This window comes from Echeneis naucrates, chromosome 1 (genome assembly GCF_900963305.1).
Source record: "Echeneis naucrates chromosome 1, fEcheNa1.1, whole genome shotgun sequence".
NCBI classification, from domain to species: domain Eukaryota; kingdom Metazoa; phylum Chordata; class Actinopteri; order Carangiformes; family Echeneidae; genus Echeneis; species Echeneis naucrates.
In genome coordinates, this window is record NC_042511.1 from 15,611,194 (window position 1) to 15,629,435 (window position 18,242).

General features: G+C 40.6%; 1 protein-coding gene across 1 annotated transcript in view; it reads right to left on the reverse strand.

The window, feature by feature from the left end:
- The window catches only part of grin2bb (glutamate receptor, ionotropic, N-methyl D-aspartate 2B, genome duplicate b), a 58,415-nt gene extending 43,209 nt beyond the window's left edge, over positions 1 to 15,206 (reverse strand). The window contains exon 1 of the mRNA XM_029504087.1: positions 14,541 to 15,206. Coding sequence (XP_029359947.1) covers positions 14,541 to 15,206 — 666 coding nt within the window. The remainder of the gene's footprint in view (positions 1 to 14,540) is intronic.
- Between the last annotated feature and the right edge of the window lie 3,036 nt (positions 15,207 to 18,242).

Genomic DNA, 18,242 nt, shown 5'->3' on the forward strand with positions numbered 1-18,242 from the left:
AACCTCAATAGCAGCATTCATCTACACCTGGGAAATGAGAGTGATTAACTCCACATTCCTCATTTATACACTTTCCCCAGACCGCTTTTATCTTTTCTCTGTTTCTTTGGGATCTGTCAATCTGTTGCACTTGCCCCCCCCCCCCCCCTTTCGGGAAAGTATCTCTGAATATATGTATCTCTATCTATCTTCTCTTTATCATGCATACTGCTGAATCAGATAGATTGAATAAGTGTGGCAGCATGGTTACACAGATACCAGAGGCACAAATGAGAGCAAAAATCAATCACTTCTCCCTTTTCCCTTTCATCAGCTATCTCTCCCTCTCTGTCTTTGTAGCCCTCCCTTCCTCCTTCAGTCTTCCTGCTCTTCTGTTCACAGCATCCTCCTCGTCATCATTATGTTTTGAATGTCGCCCAACATTTCCTTCCTATTTCAATGGGATGTCTTTGATTAAAAACCAAGGCTCCTAGATAAGAGCTCCTTCCCTCTTTTTCTTTTTTCCCCCCTTCTTCGAGAGTACAGATGCCCCGTCGATTTGTGCTGCACTTCTCCTTCAACAGTGCAAGACTTTTTGACTGACAGCAGCTGGCCTGTCAAAGACTGTCAAAGGGGCGTCAGGGAGGACGAGGACCAGGAGACCAAAAGTGAAGGAGAGATGTACGGAGCAGGGAGCAGTGAGGGACAGAAAAATACATTTCTAATTCAAAGAGACGTGCAGTGTTTCCGTGGCAACCCGGTTTCCATAGAAACGGCCTTGCTAAAGATGCCATTTGTATGAAAAAAAAAAATCTACTTACACTCTACTGCACTGCATGCACTAAAATATAGGAATGTTCTAATGCATTAAGTCTGCATATGTGGCAGAAGACACACGTGACCGCATTCCTGCACACTGTTTTATTCATTGATACACCTGAGGTCAATTATAATAACTCAATTCCAGGCCACTTATGTTGGTAGCTCAATTATGTGTTTGGCCCTTTGGGGAAAAGAAGAAACAAATTGTCCTCCTAATATTATTAGCTGTACTTGTAGCTTTTGTTCTTCAGTGTATTTTGTTGTGTATTCACTCTTCACTTACTTCCATCAGATTAGGCTGCAGGGGACAAATTTACCATATATTGTCTTATTGACCGTGACAGTCTGCAGGCTGGGACCACCCACATATTGACAGACTACCATTCCACACACACACACGCATGCATATACATATATATGTGTATGTATTTGTGTGTGTGCGTACATATACATACAAGTATAAATATATGAATAAAACAAGTTAAGCCAAGCTGACAGAAGTGGACCGTACTTGAAGTCATACTTGCTGTATGTCTGGGTTAAAGTTGGGGGTAGGGGGCGAGGCCGATCATGAACTGTAAATGTCCACTCTAACAACCATACTGTTCTGCAGTGGATGGCTGATGATTCAACATAATGAGGTCTCATCACAACAACAGAAACAGAGTTATGTCACTGCTTCATCAGAGCAAAACGTTCCTGATCACGCAACCACACCCTCCCCTTGGGCATAATAATATACTCTGCATGTAGGTCACAACTGGAGAGCGATTTCATTGCAGATTCATCTGAAACAGTGACAAATACCTATAAAAAAATCCCACTACAAACTCTATATATTGTGAAAAATCAAAGTCTCCTGATATCATCTGTGCAAAGCATTTTATAATCCTTTTATCACAGCACAGCATCTGTTGACATGGATTTGGTTTTGATTTTTAGTTATAAATACATTAATACAGTGTTTTCCACATTAAAGGTCACACCAGAGACCTTCAATCCATAAAAAAAATAAAAATAAAAAATGAAAATAATGCGGCAAAAGAAACACTTTGTTCTATCGTGTTTGTGGCTTTTTTTGCGGGGCAACATGTTAAGTATCAGCTAAGAAAGGAAACCATGGTAATGGCTGTAATCAAAAGGGATGAATGAAAATAACCTTTTTAGTTTGGTTTCATAATTTTTTTTTTGGTAAATCTTCAAAGAAGAGGGATGGGGTGTATGATAACAGTTTTACTGTCACACTGTGTGTAAAAAAATAAAATTAGTTCATCCTCGTGAGAAGCATAAATCTGTCGCTTTTTTTGCTTCAAAATTATAGAAATTATTAACTGAATACCAGAATAGTTGCTGGTTGATTTTGCGAACTAACTGATCAATTGATGAACTAGTTGTTTGCAGCTCTAAAAATATTGTTGAGTCATTACTTTTGGATGCCAATAAAACCTCAATGCTATTAAAGCAACTGATCCCCCATCTGTGACAAAACACCAGGTGTATTTGAATCCCTGAACAACCAGGCGATGTGGTTTGTTCAGAGGTCTGAAACAAGTCTGGCTGAAATCATGTATGACTCTTCTGCCTTGCGGCTTTCTGAAGGTTTCAGACGTCTGGCTTCCAGTCAAGGTTGGCTTTTGAAATGCTAAAGTGCTCCCCCTCTGAAATGATGCAAACCTGAGTGACCTGAGAAATGTGCAACCTGTACTGCAGCAAGTGACTGTATCAGCGGTTCACACATTTAGGTGTTCAACTATGCAGCTCACATGAGCTGCCTCCTTTTGAATCTCGCATCCAACTGCTTGGTCTCCTTCCTAATTACTTGATTTGGGGAGACCTAGCTTTGTTGCAATAACACTTCCACTGGGTGTAGGAGCAGCTGTGTATCACAAGCTGTATTATAGCTGACAAAAAGCACAGTGCTTCATTTTCAGGTATTGTAATTACTGGTGGAAGAAGAATCTCTTTGTTGGTAATCCCCCTTTACTCTAGCATTTTCTTGTAGCATGTCCAAAATACAAAAATGTTGAACGACATTTCATTTTCTCAACTTATACACAGTGCACGCACTTTGAAGGGGGAGAATAATATAGGCTTTGAGCCAGCGAACATTGGCTTACTTTGATCCAGAGGGGGGAAAAAGGGAAAGCGAAGATTAGAGGGAAGGGCCACGAGAAAGAGAAGATGTAATATGATAGAGAGTGAGAGAGTGAAATAGAGAGGGAAGCGGTGGAATCCACGGAAAAGATAAGAAAAATTCGGAGCAGACAACCAGAAACAGAAAAAGACATGCACACTATCCAAAGCTGAACATTTTGGAATCTGGCTCTCCTCACACTGCAGCTGTTAGCACTCTAACAGCTTCACCCTGGTATGAACAGCCTCGGCTAGTGCCCATCCACATAACGAACCAACCTGACCCCCTCACAGTTATAACTCCCTAAAGGTCGTCAAAATGAAGAGAAAACTTCTTCATAAGGCTCAAATGTGTTCATATAAAACTTTACTGGATTTCTGGCTTTCTGTGTGAATGCATTCCTGTGTACTAAATATAGAAAGTGCCCGGGGGTATTATATGGAAAAGTCATTTTATAACGCCATCATTGTCACTGTTTGGAGACTCCGTTCTGCGCAGAGTGACAGCTTGAAAACTCAGCAGCTGTGCAACAGCATCCAGACCAATGAGAGAGAAATTAAGCAAAACAACACTTCAAGTGTATACTTAAGGTCAAGAGGTTCAGTTGTAAACCACAGCAGGCCCGAGTGCTGCGTAGTATAAGTGTGAGAATGGGGCCAAGGCTAATTAGAGAGGAGAGTGAGTAACAAGAGCACCTGTTCGTAAAAGCACATTCAGACAGAAGTTATCTGTCTGTTACATTGTCTTATTTCTATCGAGAAAAAATCCTTTCTACTGTTCAGAAACTGCTCAGGCGGTAGAGCTGGTGGGTTAGATCCCAGTCCCCTCCTGTCCACATGTCCAAGTGTCCCTGATTAGCACTGGACCCAAAATTTCGAATAAAAATGGAGCTTCAGACAAAAGTGTCTGCCAGATGAATTCACTTTTACATCGCTGGCCATCTGGCATTTTATTTCTGATTTCAGCCAAGATGTGTTCTTGTAATGGATGTTTATTATTCCTATTCTAATCATACACATCTTGTTTATCAACTACTGTAGCAATATAGAAATAGTGTTTGGTAATGTGAAAGTGCCCTAGTCGAAATAGGAGGCTTGTAGTTATATATAAGCTCAGTTTCTTAACTAATTATCCACTTGGAGCCATGAAACCGCCCACATCTTAGAGCAAAATCTATAGTCAATGTTATGTAAATTCCGAACACACGCTTTATCGATTTGAACTGGAGCCTTTTTGTTAGACAGTTGTGAGGTGGATGCCCGCTGTGTCAACACAAGTTGACGTAAGTGCAAAACCTAAGTACTGCACCAAAATGTTTCTTTCTGTATTCCCTCTTTCTCTCATTTGCTATTTCAGTTCCAACAAATTGAGGTTCACTGATGAATATAAATGATCGCACTCCCATGCTTCATGCAATTACACAAAATCAACCTTTTTTTCTTTTTTTTTTTTTTTGTCTGTTTGGCATTAAATACCAACAGATCAGCGGGCTCTCTCTCAGAATTTAAGAGCCCTTCCTCAGCCTGATGCAAAACTATGAAAACCACTACATTACATTACCATTTGTTTCTCCGCTGGCTCTTTGTATTTTTTATCTCTCACTGACTGTCTTTTTTCTTTTCGGTAGTCCCTGAGCATATAACTGTTGCATGATGAAGCTTAATCTCATGAACAGTGGCACCAGAGCAGCCTCTAAAATGTACATCACTCGAAAAAAATGATCTTAACATAGTGACAGTTTGTTTCAAGTATGAACCCCTAATGACACTGAATGGTGAAAAATATAGAGGGGTCATCTGGAATTTTTTTGTGGCAAGAGACAAGCACTGCTTTGAGGATTGGGCTTTGGGACCTGAGAAAAATTAAATTTTCATGAATAGTGTGCAATGGAGGGGAAAATTACCCCAAAGTGCTGTTTGCAATACTTGTATAAGATGTGCTCTGCATTACATGTATGCATTATATGCTGGTTACCGATCAAGGCTCTCCTTACTTTACAGCTTTTTATATTACATTGTGCTTATATATAATAGACTTGACATCATTAGGAAGTTCAGCTCCACACCACACCAACAGCAGCTGCGTTAAAGTAATAAGTAACACGACAGTTCGTCATTTAATCTGATCAACGCTTTCTCTCCATAGGTCACAGGAACAAGTTTGTCATTTAGCAATCAAATGTGTCAAATTTCATAGTGTGATGTTAAAAGGGTCATTAGTGGTGGCAAACCAGAATTATTATCAGCATTTACAGTTAAGTACTCAAGAGGGTTTTAATTATTTATTGTGATTGCTTTGGTCTCTTGCCAACTTTCCAGCTCTTATAAGCCCAATGTATATTCTCTTCCCCAGAGGGACAAACTCAACAAGTAGTAGGTGCAGCGTTTAGAAGTTATGGAGCCAGATTTGTCCTTCAGATGTTGTTGGAGACCAACAGCACAACTGAAAACAGCGAAAATTGGACCTACATTTTTCAGGTGGGTAGATGCACATGTTGCACCATGTTGTTGGGTTAGAATTATTTCAAGGGGAATTCAAAACAATGCGAACAAACAAGGTTTTAGTTAACAGCAATTAAACAGTGACAGTGCATGTGGAAGAGTATGCATATCCACCCATTAATGGTTAAACATCCTTTTGCTTCTCATGAGGCTACGTTAAAGGGACATCTTGTGTGAGTGGCTCTCGCCTGGTAATTTCACAGTTTCTCTGTGGGATTAAGGCCTGGGATCCGACTGGGCCGCTCAAACTTTGGTGTCCTGACAGCTATCCTACAAAATACTGCGATAAACATGGGGATTAGCGTTCCCTCAATGATGCTGAGCATCCAGCCTGCAATGCTTCAAATCATGATGATTCTTCCAGCGCATTTCACCGCGGCATTGTTTTCATGTTGGTGTCGACCAAACATAGCGCTACGTGTTCTTGCTAAACAATTCAGCCATAGTTTCATAAGACCCTCTGTGGCAGCTTCCTCTGTAGTGTTGAAAACATGCTCAAAACAACCATATACCATGATTTGTTTATGGTAGACTCATCAGAGATGTTATTCTGGTCCAACGATTCCTTCAAGCCTTCTGCTGCTACGCTGAGTTTCATTTTTACACAGATTATTCTACAATGTGCCTTTAGAGTCATTTTTATTTGACAGTCTCTTCTAGGCAACGGAACAAAATCACCTCCATTTATAGGGAGTTTGTCCAAATGTGGACCAACGGATGCTTAAACTCTTTGAACTCACTTTGTATCCCTTTCCAGCTTTATGCAAATCAACTCTTTTTGATCAAAAGCCTTTTGTGATCTCTTTTGCGAGGCTAGATTCACAACATTGGATATCCAATGTGAATAGCAAAGTCAAAATGTCTGAGTGTGTTTTTCTAACAATTAAAAGTAGCTCCAACAACTTGTTTCACTGATTGGCGTCATGGTCTGATAACACCTGAGATCTGTTAGCTTTTGTTAATACCATCAGCCGAGGGCCTCACGCTCTCCAACATACACTGGGAATATTTTAGTGATGTATTCATCGGGTGCGATCAGTTAAAATAGCGTGTTATTTGTTGCATTCCACAAATTCATTTGCCTAATTTGGTACCAGGAGGAAAAAAATTTGTGGTGCCAAAAAAACAACAACAACAACAACAACAACAACAAAAAAACTACAATGAAGAATTAAGGTATAAAGTTATATTCATACACACGAATTATTAGTTTTTTTAGATTTACATACCACTTTAAACCTTAAACAACCTTCGTCTTTCTTTAAAATGTACTGCTTTTAAAGAACCTGTTTGTTTAAAGGAATTTTAAATCAATCAGTCTGTACTTAATCATGTCTGACAGAGAGGAGCCATAATTCACAGTTACACATTAGGCAACATTAACCCAGTTAATCATAAGTGAGGCATCAGAACAACCAAATAATACTGTCATAGTCTGCGTGCCAAATACATCTGAATATCATTTGCCTCAAACAGATGAAAGGTTGAGGAACCAGAAAGATATTAGCTGGCTTTTGTTCTCAAAGATGACATAAGTTGGTTCTTCAAACCATGTGCCATGTCATCATTTTTACATTTACGTTACTTAAAATTTGCTGGTAATTAGGTTTTATATGCTCAAATGCTAAAAACCCAATCAGCCAGTGGTTGGCAGGGAAAAGCTGAGCGAGGCCCCCAAAGCTTTCTGAAACCTGTTGTAACTGAGTGCAATGCAAAGACGTCTCATGTGATCCCCAAAATGACTCATCCTGTCCAGGCACAGCACAGCCGCTGATAAAAAGAACTCATTATATGGTGAGAAAGACAAGGAGGGAGAGAGAGCGAGAGGGAGAAGAGAGCGAAAGACAAAGTTGAGTTCGCAAAACGATATGCAGCCCATTTGAAGGGCACAATTAAAATTAAGAACTTTATCAGAAAAAAATTAGAGAGCACTAAAAGCTAATTGTGTGAGCATGGACTTTATTCATGGGACAGTGAGGGCCGGATATTCATACACAGCCTGTGGTGCTGTCTTTGTCATGAAAAAGAAGAGGAGGGCAGAGATGGGAAAAGGTTAAAAGAAAAATGTGAGACTGCGGGGAAGAATTAGCTCCATTTATCCCCATTTCTTTTTTATTTCATCCTAGATTGTTGTTTGTAGGTGCATTTGTGTGTTACTGAATGAAACTGGGCTGCAGTATGCTGGGCAAATCAGTGTCAGTCTAAGAGCTAAAAGTAATCTGGCCCTCTGCCCTCTCTCGAACACTGATATGAAGTATTTACTTGCAACATAAACTGATTGTACAGTGTCCCCGGTTGGCATCATTACGGTAGATATACTGTGAGACAGAAAAACTGAATAAACACTAATGGGGGAACATAAAATCACTTCTTGATGTGTATCCAGCTGAGATGTCAACACATCGGAAGAAATGAGACGTGAAATTATAAACCTGGATCCTTGAAATTAATAACATTGAACTACTTTTGTTTCACCATTTTTATTTTTTTTATTTATTTATTTATTTTTTTTAAGTATTGGCTTATGTTCACTCACTGGCATTTTATTCCAGCCAATAAAAAACCCCATTGTTGTACTGCACGGGAGTCAGAGCCATGTTGTAAAGTTTTTCCAAGAAAAATACCTGTAGGTTAGGAAAGATTATAGCTTTTCTGTTGGTCTAGCTATGGTCTGTACCACTACTATAGTCAGCCTCGAAGCTCTCACCAACTGTTAGGCGTCCCCAAGGAAGAGGTCTGCTGATTTTAGTAATCTTCCGATTACATGTCCATAATGTAGTTGACATTTTGATGTTTCACTAAATTGACCAGATCGACTGATGAAATTTGATTTGTACATATTTGTGGTCCAAGAGGGACAAACACTGATGCTTGCCTGAGCTTTTCCCTGATACATTACGTTGATAAAAAAAAAACAAAAAAACACAAAGCTAGGGGAGCACTGGTAGCACACTCTGAAATGCATGTTAGCAATATTTAAGTCAAGGACACAAATTGAGCTTCAACGTCGACTTTCAAGAAATAAATAAATGAACTCATTAATAAAGATTTAAAAAATAAATAAATCACTAGGCGCATCCCAAGAAAGCTAAGTGGGAACACATCCTCATACAGTATTGAGCTGTCGAGGACTACTGGAATGATACACAATATAACACTTCATAATCACATTCTGCATACCACAGATTTCAATATGTTGCTCTTTGAAAGGGTTAAATGTGCAACAAAGAAAATAGGAACATCATCAATCAGCCCCTGTACAAACCTACAAAGTAATCAGAATCTCGCATCTCAATTCTCAAAGAGTGGTCTTGTTATTAATACAACCTAGTGTTGTGAAGATTAAGAAGAGTCCACTGTTTCAAACTTGACCAGACTTCTCTTTGCTCTTCTAAACAACTTATACCATTGGTGTCACAATGTATCGCCATCACTTATGGAAGTTACAGTGACATATGGAGCATTTCCGTTGAAGTGGTAGCGCAGAAACAGAGCAGACACTCCTGTCTGTGCAATTTCTGACACTGAACGCAGCGATATCTTACTGATGTTCTCCGCTAATGATGACATTCCCTTCCTTTTCCTGAAGACTAACCTTGTCTACACACGACTTGCAAATGGCAAGAAAACTAAAGCATAATATCTGATTATAGCTGCAGGAATACGTAGTGTGAAGTTTATTAATTTAGTTTGTTCTTTAATTCTCTTGTCTTCTGGGATTGGTCCTAATTGGAAAAGAGGGCATTACAGGAGTAGTCCAGCATCCCCTCATGTACAACCACCAGCCGTAATGGGATACATGGAGCATGCAGGATGAAATGAGGGGACTCATAAAACCACAAATCGGGAACAAGAGCAATAAGATGAGAAAAATGACAGCCCCATCGGCTCAAATAATCACGTCAGCTGCAGATTGGCAACGACTTATGTCTCACTGTACGGCTAGCAGCTGGTCTGGCTAATGTCAAATCGACAGTGGGAAAACAGTTCAATTTAATTTACCTGGCCATGCCTGTCCGACAAGAAGCCCTCAAACACTTCTGCGAGAAGGAGAGCCATTGTCAGAAAGGAAGGACGTATAATTGTCGTAATCAATCATGGAGTGGTGAATCAGTTCTCACTGGCAGAATGCGCTCTGTCTGTATATCGAAAGGAATTTTTATTTCTTTAGTGGTACAAAGGCAGTTTTGTTCATGCTCTTGCTATCTGGAGAAATCACACAACAAGAGAGTCACAGCGCAGTGGTCCAATCATCCTTGGGTTTTTCTATTGGCCAACCGGCAGACAGTTTTTCACCCCGAGAGAAATTTATATTCCACAAGCAGGGACGTTAAGCCCCATGTAGGGTTTAAAACTAGCAGGCAGTGTCGAATGGACTAACAAAATCCCCGGGAAAAAACTGATAAAATCAACTTTAAAATGAAATAAAACGTCTCAGAGAAATATGACAGGAATTCTCTACCTTCTTTGCAGTGGAAACAACTGCTGCAATCTCCCCCAAAACAGGCAAAGAGGCCATTATCGCTGAATACAAGCAAGTGTAAGTGTCCATACAAATGCTCATACACACGTGCACAACAGCAAATACACGCAGTTTAAGTCCCACACAATACATCTGGAAGACCTCATTATTCTCCAGAGCCAGGGTTGAGTGCTGGCTGGGGCCAACTATGTTGTTCTATTATGCCGATACCAACACATGGCACCGGGTGAATTAATGGCTAAATGGAGGCTTTCAAATTGTTTGGTACATAATGAGCCTACCTGCATCTGTCACTGACTCATTATAGTGGGGTATTGCAAAGGAAAATCCAGCTTGGTGTGCCCCAGGGTATCAATACAGTTTATCCGGCTGCTCCATGCCTACTGGGCTTGTCAAGTCTGTGGAATAATACAGTTTAGAGATCAAATACCATTACAAGGCGTACAAGTTCAGTATTTCTTTTTTTTTTTCATGGAAATATAATTGCTCAGAAATTAACTTTGCCGTCCTATATAGAGCCCTAAAGTGAAGAGCTTGTGGGAACAGAGGGATTTTGGCCACAATAGATTTGACATTATTATGGACTGATAAGCAATGGACTCGGCAACCTTAACAGAATTGAATTTTCGATGCTGGAAAGAAAATCACTCTCTTGCGCTCCTGCAGACCTATGCACACAAGTTCGTCCATTAGGGGTGGGAATCTTTTACTATCTCATGATTCGATTCGATTCCGATATGTGGGGCTACGATTCAATTCGAGATCAATTGGATTCATAATGATTTCTGCTTCAATCCATAGGTGTGTAAATGATTCTTATGATCTTATGATCACATTAAAGTGTCTTTTTCACATTTATGAAGTTGGAAACATATGTCCATGCTTAGATGGAATTGTTTCATAAAAGAAATATCACATATAAGTAACAAAAATAAAAGTGTCTCTTTCTAAAAAAACAAAAAAAACAAAAAACAAAAAACAGTGCACTTAAACATGAGTTCCTGCAAACCTTGCACACTGTGAAGCTCTCGTCGAGCTCAGTCTTCCCGGGCATTCGGTAAATAGGGCCCAATAAAATCTGCCATCACAAAAAAACAGAATTCATTGCAAACACGGAACTGGCCAACATTTCACATAAGCATTTTTTTGTTTTTGTTTTTTCGTAATAAAAAGGAACATATCTGTTGGGAAAATGTTCAGAGGGAGTCACTAATCAGGCACGCCCCCCTACCCACGAAGAAATGAATGAATGAATGTGGTGACTTAAAAAAAAAAAAAAAAAAAAAAATAGTCCAAATCTTTGCCTTCAACGGGGACGGGGACGGTCGAATCTCTCTTTCCTCCCTTATTGTAGTTTCCTTCTTGTTTTGGTGCTTAACTGGCATGCATATGTTCCAGAACCGGCTCTGTGATGACATCAAAACATCCCGCATACAAAATGGCTCGCCTGTTCGCGGATTTGTTTTATTTTTTATTATTTTATTTTATCTCGGGACATTTTAAATCAATTCTGAATCGTAGTAAATGAGAATCGTGATTCTTTATGAATTGATTTTTTTGGCACACCCCTAGTGTCCAAACAACATGCATAGCTAGGTTCATGCTGTCCCACCCTACATTATTCTGTTGATCTTTTGTAAATCAAGATTATCAAAACAAAACATAAAAACATCCACCACAACCCAAAGAGATGATTTCAGTCACTCAATATAATTCTTTGCTCTGATCATTACCGAACCATCTTGAGGGTGTCGACCCCTGAGGGAACAAATAACTGGAGAGTCCAAAACATATGACACTATCATAGCTTCTTTGTTGTTCTGGACTTTTATTTGCCACTCCCGTGTCACAGATTTGAACCACTCCAAAGAGGGAGGATATGCATGGAATGATGGAGTCTGATAAAATAAGTCTTCTGAATAAATCCCGTACCCTTGCTATTAAAACTCACTCTTACTGACAGCAAGCCTGTCAACTACAGGAGCTTTTTACGTGTGCAATATTATGCTCAACTGAATGAAATCAATCTGTTCAATCCTTTGGTCTGCATGCCAAAAGGCAGCGGAGGTAGGAAGACGCTGCACAAGCTAAATGACCCAGGAGACCTGGCAAGTTAATTTCCCAGCAGATACTGCTTCACGAACCCTATCCGTGAGCATGCGGCTTCTATAGGATAAGGTATGTGTGTACAAATTCACTATGGAAAAGCCGTAACGGTATAAGATATGAATTCAAATGCTTCTGAAATAATCAATCAATCAATCAATGCACAGCTTAAAGGTCAATTGAACTAAGTGGCTTGTTAATGCTGGAAAACAATCATTATAATGGCACATATCTGTGGATATGTGTGGGGATTTAGATCAGGAAGCAGGGTTTTTGCTTTTTGTGGTTTGATGCTTTTCCTGGTTTGGGTTGGGGAGGTTAGGTTTGAATTATATAGTTTGAGGAAAACACAAATCTTTAAAAGCAGCTGAAGGAGCTCACAACCTAAATCTCCTCCCCTCTAACCAGTATATTTCCGATCCCCTTTTCCACTTTAATCTTTTCATTCATCAGTTCAACCTCACACCATCAATACGCCATTATGCCTTTTCACTTTCACACTATCATTGCTTTTGTCACACTCAGAAATACTCACTTATCTCTCCCTCTCCTTCTACAGAGTAAATGCTTTTATACAATATGAAGAGAGAAGTCTTTAAGCAAGTGGTTGCCATGCCAACGGCACTGCATTTGTCCCTTCCTTTTGTGTGTGTGTTTAAGGAAAACAAGCCAACTGAAGAAGGGGAAAATACAGATATTTCCTCAAGAACAGCGGCGAGTATAAAATACGTCTAATGCAAGTAGCCACCCATTGCACGGCCGCGCGCTCACACACACACACACACACACACACACACACACACACACACACACACACACACGCACACACACACACACACACACACACACACACACACACACACACACTCATCTTCTGTGCTTTACTCCATCAGAAATGCTTTTCCAAGTCTGTGACACTTTTTTTTTTTTTTTTTCCCTCCTCCTGTCACTTACAGTCTCTGCCCTCTGTTTCAGCAGCCAGATGCGGTAATTGTATGCTGAGCAAAATTCTCCTCCTCGTTCACTCCCACACAAGTTGTGTTACTACATTACCTTTAACCTCCCCTTCTCTCTCATCATCTCTTGAACCATTTTTTGTCAACTATTAGGTTCAAATATGCATAAGTGTCTATAAACTTGACAGGAAATTGAATGTATCATCTTTTTGATTACACACTATCCACTTCTCCTTGAGTTGAAACTGTTTCTTGATCCTTTCTTTATTTGAGTTGAGCAAAAGCCTTGATTGTAATTTTCTCTGAGGCGATGATTAAAACTGATAAATATAATTCACAGAGGCTAACAGTCTGTTCAGGTTGCACAGTTGCATCCCAACATAATCACCACAGTTTGTCTAATACAACTGCTTTTCTAATCATTCTATTTAGTTGGCTGATAACGACTTCGCTAAATGCATTTGAATCAATACATGTATTCACACTAGACGTGAATTCCATTCGTAGGATCACATTACCTACCCCACAGATGGAAAGAGTGGTAGATTATGTACCGTGTATTCCCTTTAACCTTGTTCACTAAAATGCCTTATATAAATATATACACAGAAATATGCATGGCTCTTAATAACACAAAGTCCTCCATAACATGTACACACATAACGTAAGGTTGCTTCCAATAAGATGATGTTTGAGCTCCAGTTTCAACCACTGATCAGGACCATGCAGCAGATCTGACAGCTCGGGAACATGCTTATATTCTGACCACACACTATCTGTTGGGTTAAGGAGGATCACACTCAGAGAGAATATGACAAACCTGCTTAGTCTGCATCAGTCAAACTAAAGCAAATATACCTTTAAAATCAAACACATGCTGCCAGTGCCACCGCACAGGGAATCTGTACATCCCATTTTCTCCAGAAGCAGGGTTGCATAAATGAAAACCCCGGAAGGTAATAAAAACCCAACTCAGCATCTCCAGGATTCCATCATTCTCCTGGGAGGGACTTAAACAAGGCTAAGCCTATTAACACAACATTATTTAAAGATATTCCAAAGCTTTTGTTCAATATCTGGAACACGGATTCTCCTTCTGCAGCCTGATTTGTGCCAGACCTTCTGCATCCTGATCCCACAGGGATGGTTTTGACTTGAGATGTATATGAATGTTTCGTTTCACAGTCAGACGTATCTCAGAGTCGAGATGGCTCACTGTCAGGAGCTTCGATGTGACTTTGGACTCACAGAGCCCAATTGACAACAAAATCAACCAGCAAGGGAAGGGCCAGAAAGAACAATTCCCCCAATGTTAAAAGGGGAAGACAAAAAAATCCTCTGAAAAAACAAAAAGTAAATGTGATAAAATATCAAAAATGTTACTTAAATGGTCACTTAAAGCCTATTTGTGGTTTTGAAGAACAAAGTGATCATACAGTGAAGGAAACTGCACCCATTGTGAGAGAATTTGTAGTATCTTGAATATTCAATAGAAATCTTATTGTAGAGAATCAGGCATGGTTAACAAGTTCTTTTTCCTACAATAGTAGTTTTCCTACCTTGGCTGCCATGACCATGGAGGACCCTCCCCTGATGCCCAGGATAGGGATATGTGTCTGGGCTGAGATGAAGTCCAGGATCTGAGCAATGGCCTCCTGATCCGTGTCGTCACCGAACACTACGCCTTGCAGGGAGTTCCTCGTCATTTGTGCGCAGATACGATTGATGATACTCTTTGGGTCAGTCTCATTCATAGTAACCACCTCAACTTTTGGAGGATATGGGATGTGGAGGAAGTCCTCTTTCTCAAGTCCAGCCCCTAGGGCTACTTCACTAGAGTTGCCCACCAGGATGACAGCAATACTTAGTGAGTTGATCAGTTTGGGACTGATTGGGGGGAGAGCCTGCGAACCAGGAGAATACTGAGGAGGAATGATAACTCCCCTCTGGGTGCTGCCTCCCCTCGGTCCACCTTGTCCTCCTGAGGAACCTCCAGGACCTGTACCAGGACCTCCACCTCTGCGAGACTCGCAGACAGGCAGGAGGAGTACAGAGAGCAGGAGGAGAGAGAAGGACAAGGAGAGGAATGGATGGGTCAACCGAGGACAAGGATAATGCAGAGAGCGGTACTGAGGAGGAGAAGGAGGATGATGGGGAGAGGAGGGAGGAGAGAGGAAACGCTTGTCCTGAAGACGGGGCGGGGATGGGTGGAGGCTGACAAGCATCGTGAAGGAGTGCAAATGGTGTCCCTGGAGAGAAAGACGGAAAGACAGAGACATGATAGGAAACACTTGAAATACATTGTCCTCACATTGCAGGTATATTATGCTATCCTATTATAGAGATAACTATTGGCTGATAAGTTGTTTCCAATTTCAAACAGAAGATATCTGCTTAGAAATGAAGTCCATGCATCAGAGATTGTTTATTTTACACCTCTCCAGTAAACTAACAGAAGTAAATTTCATTTAAATTGTGGGGCGACCGAAATTCATTCAGCTTATTCTCAAGGGTGATACTGAAAAAAAAAGGAGCCTATGACTCATTCATTTTGTGCTTGTGAAGAGGTTGAAACTAATGACATAAAGTCAAAGAAAGCATTTGTTTATGTGAAAATGATCCAATAGATGCACAGATGAAATAACTGAACTATGTCAAATGAATTTCCTACTTCACTGGTAATCAGAGCTTGCTTTATGTCTATAAAACACAAAGGAGCAAAACATCACGACCACTTACAGTGCAGATGGAGTGAATAACCTTAATTACTGCATAACAATAGCACATGTCGCCGTCTGAGACATATTATATAGTCAGTGAACAGTTGGTTCTTGTAGTCAACCCCAACGCTCTCACTCACTAACAAAAAAGGGTACTCACTTTTTTTACTGCCTCAATAGATCTCATTCAAAACGAGAATTTAAAAACTCAGTCTGGTCAGAATCTTAGAAAATACCTATGATTTAAACTGTTAATTGGAGATTTAACTAAGCGAGCTACATAACTGTGTCTCATATCACATAATAAAACAGAGGTCTGTAACCATCAAGTGACAAAAAGTCGCATCCATTATGTTGTGTGACGACTTCTTGTGACTTTCTCTTTCTGCCTCTATCTTTCTCCTCCTCTTCTCTCTCGCACACTACTTGAAAATATGCTCCCCCTAAGTTGCCCCCTCCGACCCGCCGAGGCCTTGTTGCTGCTTTTTGAAGACGACTGCAAACCTATTATTTGCCATTATTGCTATCATTTAGTGCTCCTGTATTAGCAGCAATGCAAAGAGCAGTGGAGTAGAGCACGCAGGAGAAATGATAGAGAGAGGGGAGGATAGAAAGAAAATGAGAGAGGCAGAGGAGAAACACAATTAGTCATCGGCTGATGTGAAAATTGCCGTTTCTTACAGCATGTGTGTGAGCTCACGCACATACATATGTATCAGGAGTACGAATTTGGACATGCACATATAATTATAATGTATCGTAACAGGTATATGCACGTCCATAAATTAAGCACAGAGAGCCACTTTGAGAGATGGTTAAATGGAGGGCAGAGGAAAAAGCTTGTTCCCATTCATCCTTTACCCAACACCTATACTCATCTTTTATTTATCAAGAACCCTGGGTGTTGGGGAGCTGATCCAGCCAGCACCAAAAAACAAAAGTTCAAAGAAAACAAAGGGAAGAGAAAGAAAGTTGCCAAAGGAACAAATATCTGACACCAGTAGAAAACAGCAACAGGAAAAAAAAAAGAAGTAATCTGTTAAATACAGAATGAGAAAAGAGAGAGGAGGCCAAACAATGGCAAAATCAGAGGAGGAGGAAATGTGACCTCCACATAAAAAACGGTTTGTCTAAAAGGTCTAATTACTCGAGGTTTGTCAGGCTTAATTGCAGGTGCACATGCTAATTGTAAAAAAGGATGCCTCCGTGGGGAGAGGGAGAGAGAGAGAGAGAGAGAGAGAGAGAGAGAGAGAGAGAGAGAGGGAAGAGGAGGAGGAAGCAAGTGGGAGGAAGGCAGCAGAGAGGAGAGAAAAGAGTGGGGCGAGGGAGAGAATAAATAGAGACATACACAAAAGAGATGGAGGTGGAGGAAGGAACAGCATTAAGAAACCCAGAGGAGGGAGGAGGGAGAAGTTGAGGAGGGGAAACACAGCTGAGGAAAGCTGAAAGGAAGACATGATTCGCACGGGATGATAAAGGGAGAGCAAAAGGTGGATTAGAGGTGAGAGGAATGTTAGGAAAGAAAGAAACGCAAATGAGAAAGAACGGTCTCAATGCTTGGATGGGAATTCTGCAAAAGGCTTGTCGTACCCACTACGAGGGGGCAGTAGAGGGGAACTGTTGAGAAAAAGATCTTTAAAAATAACACAAGAAGTGTGACAGTAAATGCATGAGCAGAGAAAAACAGAGACCCAAGGGGAGACGCAATTCTATATAATGGCAGTGCTTGGTTTCCATAGCAACAATTCAAATATGCCTCCACACTACAGCGAGATGGACAGGAAAATATTCACAACTTGCAGCAGTTCACGCAGCACACATCATGCCGCATGTGCCCTCACCTAATAATACACAATTGACTTTCATCTCTTCTGGCACATATTGCTGCGCTGACTTTCACTGACAAAAATAAAATGCCTGTAACATAAAATAAATAGTGCTGTGCCTTTGCGCAAACATGCACACGCACACCCACATACACACACACGTAATAAGTTAATGCACATCTGCAGATAGAGATGATCCAGTGCTCTGCCTTTTAGTGTACCTCACATTAAAAATGAATTTCCAAAAAGGGCTACAGGCAAATAAACAGAAATAACACGATGGATGGAGCATCCAGCCAGGAAACCGGCTGAGCGGGAGCTGCTCTGACATTTGGGCTAATCAGGCCGTCATACAACATCTCCCCCCTCACTAACAGTCCCCAGTTAATAACATTTAAGTGGAGGGTGTCAAGAGGGAATCATTTACTCACGGCACAATAGAACAAAAGTAAACAATCGAATACAGCATCACTGAATCCAAGTGGACGTATGAATTTATGTGCACTTGTGCTCCCATTACGGCACTTACACAGCTATTACAAAAACATATGTAGGGAAAGCACAGATAAGTGGCAATAAAGGGCTACACAAAACATCCACATGTGCAGTATTTCCATCCCATAATTTACTGCAGATGTGACTAACCTTCTACCCATGACTCTGAACGGGATTCACATGTATGAGCAGAGAGCTCAACATGCAACGCACAAACTCA